The sequence below is a fragment of the Gymnoscopelus microlampas genome (assembly GCF_963454915.1).
Source record: "Gymnoscopelus microlampas genome assembly, chromosome: 4".
Classification (NCBI taxonomy): domain Eukaryota; kingdom Metazoa; phylum Chordata; class Actinopteri; order Myctophiformes; family Myctophidae; genus Gymnoscopelus; species Gymnoscopelus microlampas.
This window is the reverse complement of record NC_139941.1, coordinates 17,130,268-17,139,917: the sequence shown is the minus strand read 5'-3', so window position 1 is coordinate 17,139,917 and position 9,650 is coordinate 17,130,268. Positions and strand designations below refer to the sequence as shown.

Sequence of the window (9,650 nt, the reverse complement as noted above, 5' to 3'; positions counted from 1 at the left end):
ATTTTGGTGAAGATTAGAGTGATCATTATCAAGTTATAGGCTTTTTTGTCTCTCTTTGCCCTATTCGAATTTGCCTTTTCAGAGATTGGGGTGGCATATGTTTAAACCCACCCTGTGGCTTTCCAGCAGCTAGTTGACCGGGTTGTCCATCCTGGTTGTGATCAGTGAAGGTCCTAGATATCATTTCTGGTGAACAACCTTTTACAACGCTCGGGTGCACCATTTCCAAAAAACAGGGTTTTGCCCCCTGGGTGTCTTTTCTGTCATGTTTACAAGTCCAGATTTGGCTGCTACAAATCTCCATTTCACGTTGGCATTCATGGGATCTGATCAGTGATTCAGAGAGATACAAGACACCATCATAAGCAACATTTATTTTTCTTCCACCCATCTGACTAAAGCTTGATTTACAAAACGGCGAAAACAACTGATGTACAAGCTTACAACGCATTGTAAGCTTGTAGATCCAACAGATTAGTGTAAATCAGACTTAACATATACCCCGCTAGGGATATTCCAGCATCGTATATCCTTGCAATGAATGCGCACATCCTATCAAAAGGGGCTCCGATGAGCAAGGAAAACGTTCATTGATCAATTGTTTTTCATTCAAAATGAGTCAAAATTGATGTTACACATGTGCGAGGGCCCCACGTTCTGACTGGGTGTAACAATATCCTGTACCCTTTCTTCTAGCAGATACCAAAGTGAAACAGAAACAAAGGGATGACTTAATGGTTGTCATTGTTCTTTTTCACGGGACCAGTTTGATTTCACAATGCGAGAAATGGCTTGGACTGGAAGTTGACAGGCTAGGAGGCCTCGCTGACCACCATGTCTCGTACGGCCTGGAACGCTGCCACCATGGAGCTCAGCTGGATCTTTTCATTGGTTCCTGATGCCAGTCTGTGTCTGAGGACAAAAGCACATGGTGTCAGTCATAATCAACCCAACCCTGTTTTAGAAAATGTATGACATTCTTTTAATGAAAATGACACACCCAAAATAGGGACGCCAGGTGGAAAGTGTTTAATGTACACATATGTGTGATTGATGATTATTCCTTTGCTACTATGTGCACACATCAGTGTCACGTCACTTACTCCGCATCAGCCAATTTGATGAGCAGTCCCATCCTAATAGCAGGGGGAAAGTCCACTGCAACAACAAAAATAAAACAAAAACATTTTTTTTAGACAGCGCAACATAGCCTTTAGCAATTTCCCAAAAACATAATGTGGAGTGTGTTGTCAGTTATGTTATCACATTCTAATCCATTTTAAAGCACAGCTTGATATAAAAATGAACGTGACAATGGTCTATGACTATGAGCCAAAACTGTGAATAATAGACAATGACTTGTATTGATGGCAGAATGGTCCTTTAAGATGTACACATTGAGAGACAGTTACAATCTATATTTGTCCATACACTGAAAATGGTAATCACTCCTTTTGTATAGTGTTTTTCTTTCCCTTTTTGCATGGTTTCTTTACATCTAATATTTGCGTTCTTATTTCATTGTCTCAACTGTTTATTCACTCTGCTATAACAGCTGAATATCTACGTGGGGCTAAACAAGGTTTAACCGTCTTTAATCTACCATTATCCCAACATGAGACGATGTTAAAAATCTCTGTGCATCCGTCTTTTAACTTTGCTGTAATCTGCACATTGTGCTTGCATATGTTAGTGCTGGCAAGCTACTCCCCCTACAACGAGGCAGTCGGTTACGGTAGCCATAGCAACCATGGTGGTCTCCCGGGTAACAGGACCAGGAAAACATGTAGAGCCAGAATGCAGATGGATTCACACAGGCCTGGTGGAACAACTGTCAGGTTCTGTTACTGCCAGCTATGGGACCATCTGCACCATATGGCCTAGATGGTTCTCAAACCTTTTCATGTCAAGGAACCCTAAATCGTTATGTCTTTGGGCATGCACCCCCATCTGTAAATATTTTATGATAGGGGGACCCCGATGAGTAAATTGAATTATTCACAATTTTCCCCCAAAATGTTCAAAAATTGTAGATCTATCGGCTATGAATGGCCAAAATATAAAAGGGTTAAAGTGGTTACACTGATTTTGATGTTATAGTAACAAATTTGTCTTGGGACCCCTTTGAACCCCCTCAAGGACACCTGGGGGTCCCCGGAACCCATTTTAAGAACCACTTCTCTATCATGTCATAGCAACTATGACTTGAGTCAGAGAAAATGCAGAAATGGCCAATGGATTACCAGGAGCAGTGGAGTGTGAGTGAGTGAGTGTGAGTGTGAGTGTGAGTGTGAGTGTGTGTGTGTGTGTGTGTGTGTGTGTGTGTGTACCTCTGTGTATGAGCAGGTGGACCTCTGTGAGGATATCATGCAGGGCCAGACCTTTTAGAGTCTTCAGCTCAAGGATGGCTGGGAGAAACAACGCTAAGGATATACTTGTTTAACTTCTTCTTTTCTTGCTTTTTACTGAATTCAAATGTCCTTTTGTATTGTGTTTCCTTTGTTTCATGTAAAGCACAATGAATTGCCTGAGTTGTTGAAATGAGCTAAACAAATAAACTTGCATTGCCTAAGGAGGCTGTGAGAGAAAAAGGCAACTGAAGTCAAGTCACCCTCTGGTGGACAGTGGACACATTGGTGGACAAATCAACGTGCAAAAACACAGGGCCCTATTTTGGAGAATCCTAGACCACTGATGTTATGACTGATATTTTGTAAACATGTGCAAAACCTTTCAATCAATTTGAAAAACTTTGATTAAAGTTTCTACTTGAGAACATTAACTTAAATGTACATTTATGTACATTTCAAAACTATATATGAAAAGAATATTTACTTTATAAAATGAACAAGCAAATAAGTAAATATAAAATACACAAACTGAACATAATTAACATAGAACTGAACATAATAATCTAATACAGTAGTTTTGAAACTTTTTTACTTCAAGGACCCCCACATTGATATGTATTTGACCACAGACCCCCATCTGAAAATGTTTTGCCAGGGAACCAAGGAAGAGAAGATTTATCAAAACCACCTCAACCCCCCCCCCCCCACCTATTTTGAGAACCACTGATGTAATACAGAGAGAGCTATGATTGATCAATACTTGAATTATGGTACGACAGTAAAGGATACAGTTGTATGCTGAGGTGAAGTCTTTGTTGAGAGACCAGTCTAGGATGTTGGCTATGTCTGAACGGAGTGGGTGACCTGTGCATGTGTATACCGTGTCCTCTGTCACCTTCCCATAAGCCATGCTGGTGCTCTGAAATCACACAGGTGCACATCAGAATAGTAACAACAACACTTTGTCACTGTGGGGTGGAAACCTTGTATGTCCAAATTAACCATTACTTTTCAGTAAAACTGAAAGAAGAACCTGTGTTCCACTGGATTCAATGTAGTTGTTATTTAGCCACAAGCTCTGGTTAATACTTTTTAGTGGTTAAATCTTTATAAAGCCCACACACAGACTTAACCTCTTTCAACCTGTATATAGGTGAAACTATTCAGATAAGAAAATAAGTGATAGCCAATCTACAAGCTCACCACGCATCATGTTGTGAGCTTGTACCGTAGATCTGCAGTTTGCACTACTTTTGTGCAGTCCCTTAATTTATGAAAATAAAACATAAAAAGATGACATATGGAGGTAAAGGGTTTCTAGCCCACAGCTACAACTTGCAGTTCTGTGAATGAAGAATGCCTCGTCACAAGAAGCAGGATCCTGGTGCCAATTACATTACCTTGCGCCCAGGATCTGTTTTGGTGTGAGAAAACATTACCGTACCTGCAGTATGTTGAGTGATCTTCTCATATCTCCTGATGATAAGGTCACAATGGCCTTCATTCCATCTGGACTTATATCAATACTAAAATGAGGGACAAAAGGCATCAGAGTAAAATGTTTCAGTCAAGATCTGATCCATTTAAGTTGTGCGTTGGCAAACTCCATGTTGGTACATTACTAGTAGGCAGTCACACACCACCACATCTCTGAAAAGGTCTTTATTTGAAAAGAAGAGTTTTGAAGAGTAAACTGTTCTTGGTTTTGTTTTGTTCATAGTTAGTAATGATGTCATCATGGTGACACACGCTTGTATTAGTACACTTGTGAGGACGTCAACATTTTAGGTCGGCAATTTTATAAATTTACCATAAATGAAAAAATCTTTGGTGTTTTTTTTGCCATTATGAACCCTTAATCTAAAGCCAAAAAATGCAGATTTACAAGCTCACAACACGTCGCACAGCGATGCGTTGTGAGCTTGTAGATCGGCTATTTTTGGTGTGCAAGTATAAGTTAGGTATAACTGTAACCCTAACTGCTAAGCCTATCCTATAAATGCCCAATCTTAACCAAATTGTAAGCCTCACTCCCCAAATTTGATTTAACCAGCCTTCTCCTTTGAGGATCGGGAAAATTGTCCCCACAATAACCATTTATCAAGTTCTACTACACTTGTAGGGACATTTGGCCCTCACAAAATATAGTAATACAAGTATATAACACATACACACACACACCTCTCCTCCTGGATGACAAACTCCAGTCTGGGGATCATCTGTTCGTGGGAGAGGGGTCCAAAGCGGAACCTGGTGCAACGCGACTGCAGGGCCGGGATGATCTTGGACAGGTAGTTACAGATGAGACAGAACCGGGTGTTCTCTGTGAACTTCTCAATCACTGTCCAGAGAGGAACACAAGTTAGACACAGTAGAATAGAATACACTTCTAGTAGTTGTCCGTTTATTTTCTACTTTTACTGGACAGTTCGTCAAACAGACGATTTCACAGACTGTGGTCCACAATCACAGCACAATATTTGGATATCCTTTCCCTGCCTGAGACTTGCTTGGCTTGCTGAGCTTGGTAAAAAAAACATCTGAGCTGACAGTTATATAATCTGATTGCATAATATAATTTTACATTTCTGTGTATCTTTGGCAGAGAAAAATAAAATGCTTTTTAGTAGAAACATCCATTACCTGAACTTACATCATAATCCGGCCATAATTTCCCACAAATGCCCTCTCTCTGATTAATGTGTGAGCACCAGGCAAAATTCATGAATTACATGCTTGTGTACTTCACACTGGGACTTTGTTTTAACAGGTTCAATGCCATAACATAGTCACTGGTACATAGATTTTTTACTTGATGATGAAAGTACCAATAAGACAGTTTAGAAATACTACAAGGATCAAGTGAAAGTTGCAAGTAAAAGTCCTGTATACATTTTTTACTAGAGTAAAAGTACTGGCATCAAAATGTACTTACAGTAACATAGTAAAACGGTACTCATTATGAATGGTCCATTCCACAATTGTCTTTACACATTCTTTCAAAATGTGTCCAAAACAAAAGCCAATTTAAAAGCTTGCTTGTAGATCAGCTTATTTTTGAATAGCCAAGTATAAAATAGAGCTGAAATGATTAATGTATTTTTTTGTAATAATAATCTAAATCCGCAAAGTAAATAGTAACTAAAGCTGTCAAATAATAGTGGAGAAATTGTACGAATAAGTACAGTACTTGAGTAAATTTACTTTCTAGCACTGAACAGGGTGGAGGTCCTTTCATTCAGAGAGCTGCTGTGTCTGGCTGCTCAGTGGGACATGTGGTACACAGCAGGTCAGGCCCGGCCCAGCAGATGGCTTACCTCGCCGCAACGCATTCTGGGCATCCTGGGTCATGGCATCCGCTTCGTCCAGTATCACCAATTTGAAGCCCTTCCTGGAGGACAAGGGGAAGAGACCAGGTGCAACGGACTTGTTTTAAATGGTGGATTTTGATTACATTTAACTAGAGCCCGACTGATAGGCAGATGGATCCGATGCCGATCCCTGGCCTAGTCCTTGCCCAGCCCAGAATTACTGATGTTTTTGACAGAGACTTTGTTAAAATGCAAAAATGTTATTAACCACTTTATATCTGGTATCCTCTGGTATCCCAATTTTGGGCATTTCATAGGCGAATATAAAAATTCAAAAAAACTGTCGCGTCGCAACAAGTTTTGAACATTTTTGAATGCGGCTTAATCATTTACAAATTGGGAAACATCGGCTATAACCAATGTCATAAAAAAATAGTCAAATAATGACCAATGTATCAGCCAATCCAAGATATCGGCCAGGCTCTAATTCTAAACTCAATCCTATCATTCTATTGTGATGTGGACAGGTGGAAAATCTGTTACACCGTTACAGTCAGACAGTATCTCGCCCATCTTAATCACATGAACCTAAGTAACTGTTCTATTCAGTACTTTATGTACACATCTGCACCTGCTGCTGTTTATTTACATACATTTTAAATGGTCCTATTATCAATCTCATACATCGCCCTCAGATGTTTATACCATATAGAGAGTATGCACGTGTGTCACTTTTCCACCAGGACACGCCCCCCTCATCTAGACTGAGTGGCAAAACATTGAGCAGCATGGAGCGTTGGAGTTTGGAAGCGCTCATTGGAAATCACTCAATGGTCCTTCGTACCACCTGTTTCTATTTTGCACATAATGCAGGAGGCAGCAGGACGTTGCGTTATTGAATAAAAAATAATCACCTGGACGGAATGTAGCTGTAACTGGTTGGATTTTCGAGGGTCACTTAAACGTATGCTCTTTGTACTAATCAAACACCACCTTGCAAGTTGGGCTTTAACTTATCTACAGTGCAGTTCTGACAATATCACTGTTTCAGAACTGTTTCGGTCTTACTTGAAGATGGTTCTGGTGCTGGCAAAATTCAGGACGGGGCCTCGAACGACATCAATACCTCTGTCGTCTGAGGCATTTAGCTACAACAGAGAAAGGAGTAGTGTAAATAAAAGAGTCATACACTTGCCAGCAGTTAAAACTTCACTTATACCCATTGGTCCGTCCAAGAATAAACTTTTAGAAAGTAGTTACCTCCAACACCATAGACGTGAACTCTTTATCCTTGTAAAGTTGCCTGGCACAGGCCAAGATGGTGGATGTTTTGCCTGTACCAGGGGGGCCGTAGAACAAGAGGTGGGGAAGCCTGTCCTCACTGATGAATTTCTGGACTAGGGAAAAATAAAGAGCAGTTAATTTAACGAGAATGTCTCAATGGTCTCTGAATATGCATCGTGTCTTTTGAGAAAACTCTTAGTTTTCAGAACTCAAATTCAAAAAGAGAAAAAACATAGCAAAAGCTCAAAACGCATCACAGTGCGTTTTGAGCTTGTAAATATGCAATATTTAATACTTTTATGAGACACTGTAGTATGACGAAGTAGGGCAAAAATACATACAGGGTAAATTACAACAAAAAAAAGTTAAAATATGGATACACAAGGTTTCTGCCTGACAGCAACCTTATATTACTGTAATGTTGTGTACTTACTGGTGGTTAGAATGTCTTTGTGGGAGATCAGATCATCCAGTGTCTGCGGTCTGTACTTCTCGACCCTATGATGCAGTGACACACACACACACACACACACACACACACACACACACACACACACACACACAGAGACATCAACAAAGTGTGAGAGTGAACTAGACTGGGGTCAATTCTCTTTGCAAGTAACAGATCCGGTCTAGAGCGGACACGGAAATGGCCGAGGGGTGTGTGCGGGGAAATGACCGGATACAGTAGGCGGCCTCTAGACCGGATGAGAGCACAGAGAAGGAACCATGCAGGCTTCCCACAGTTTAAGTAAACTAAAGTATCACTTGTACTCCGTAGTGCGACGGTGTCGCTTGTCAGAAAGAACAGATCTAGAACTTAAGCTAACAACAGATCAGTTATTTATGGCATGCGAGAACCTGCAATCTGTTGATAAGCCAACACGCTTTACATGCTAAATGTAGGTTAGCATCCATACATACAGTGGTGGGTACTTAATTATTTCCCACCACTGGCTAGCACGATGCTAACATAATGCTCCCGCTCACCAGGGCAGGTTCCTGGACTTCAGCAGCGCTGCTCTGCTGTCAGACTCCGTCATGATGGATCGTATCTGTGAAGGTAGTTAAACTGTATGTTTATAGTTGTTGATCACAGTAAAGTTGTGTTTTCATGCGGTGCAGCAGCAGCAGCTTCCCGGGAAACAACTGTTTGGCGCGCTCTACGACCAAAGCCTGCGTCACAACGTCCCTTCCGGGTCTACGGCCAATCAACATCTGTTCATTTGTTGTTTATGGGCGGGGCGTTCTGTCAAAAACGTTACAATGTAGCCCAGTGTTTCCCAGCCTTTTTGGTGCTGGCATAGCCAAAAGATCCAAGGGCACACCTAGATATACGGTGTGAACACATATACATATACACACACACACACACACACACACACACACACACACACACACACACACACACACACACACACACACACACACATATATATATATATATATATATATATATATATATATATATATATATATATATATAATATGTGTGTGTATATATATATATATTATATATATATACACACATTTTATATATATATATATATATATATACATTGTAGTCGGTCGAAGTAAAGCCATGAGTAAAGCAGAGGTGTACACAGTGGTGGAAAAAGTACTCACATGTGTTACTTAAGTAAAAGTATCAATACTGCAATGTAGACATACTCTGTTACAAGTAAAAGTCCGGTATTCAAAATTGACTTGGGTAAAAGTACAAAAGTACTGGTATCAAAAAGTACCAAAAGTAGAAAGTACACATTATGCAGAATGTCCCGTTTCACAAGTTTTCAAATGTATACAAATATTTATAAAATCACAAGATCACAATGCATCCATCAAGTATTGTGAGCTTGTAGATCTGCTATTTACAAATGACCGAAATGGGCTGAAGTGGGTAATGTTTTGTTATGATTATCCAAATCTACAAAGTAACTAGTAACTCAAATGTTCAAATAATTGTAGTGGAGTAAAAGTACGATATTCGCCTCTGAGATGTAATGGAGTAGAAGTAAAACTATCGAAATTTGGAAATACTGTACTTACTTACTTTCCACCACTGAGCAGAGTTACACATGATAGACAGATCCCGGCACATGGAAGTTGGCCTTTATTTATGCTGTGTGTGTATTTACGATTCACAAGACTAAATACATATACATTTTGTTTGTTTGTTTTTTTGTTTCCTTTATTTCCGTCTATTATTTTGTATGGCAGCTTGTGTAGCACATGAAACGACCAGGCAGGCAGGCTGAGCTGCTCTCTCACTTTGTCCCATAGCCAGCAGCATTCCTAGGGATTGGAAAAGCACTGAATCACCAGGTTGAACTTTTGGCAGATTTGTAGTGGTTATCTCCGTCAAGGCTAAATGGTGGGGCTGACCTGACCATACTGTTGGTCTACAGCAGCTATAGGAACTCAGTATAAGGCTGTGTGGGTCATGACTCATGTGTGCATAGGCCAATGCAATAGTATCATGTCATGCAAAGGGTGTAGTCTAACAGCAATAGCATATCCTTGTTGCCGGATGTATGTAAATGTCCAAGGCCGTTAAGTTTTTTGGAAATGGAAAGAAGAACCTCTGTGGATCCAATGTACTTATTTAGTCACACTTTATAATACTCTCCATTGGTTAAATATTTATAAAACACATACAACACAAACTTAACCACTTTAACTTTCCAAATTGTTCATAAACAGT

At 40.0% G+C, this 9,650-nt stretch overlaps 1 protein-coding gene across 2 annotated transcripts; it reads right to left on the bottom strand.

Moving 5' to 3' along the window:
* Positions 1-258: 258 nt before the first annotated feature.
* Positions 259-8,114, bottom strand: rfc5 (replication factor C (activator 1) 5). Of its 2 annotated transcripts, none has more exons than XM_084054838.1 (11): positions 7,937-8,114; positions 7,380-7,444; positions 6,923-7,059; positions 6,731-6,810; positions 5,669-5,742; positions 4,533-4,692; positions 3,796-3,877; positions 3,141-3,270; positions 2,331-2,408; positions 1,104-1,158; positions 259-912 (listed from the first exon to the last, which is right to left on the bottom strand). In XM_084054838.1, the coding sequence occupies exons 1-11, from the start codon at positions 7,987-7,989 to the stop codon at positions 813-815; spliced, it is 1,014 nt and encodes a 337-aa protein (XP_083910964.1). In that variant the 5' UTR covers positions 7,990-8,114; the 3' UTR covers positions 259-812. The 2 variants fall into 2 exon arrangements, with proteins under 2 accessions (XP_083910964.1, XP_083910965.1); XM_084054839.1 differs by having other exon boundaries at positions 6,923-7,054; positions 7,937-7,978.
* Positions 8,115-9,650: the final 1,536 nt, after the last annotated feature.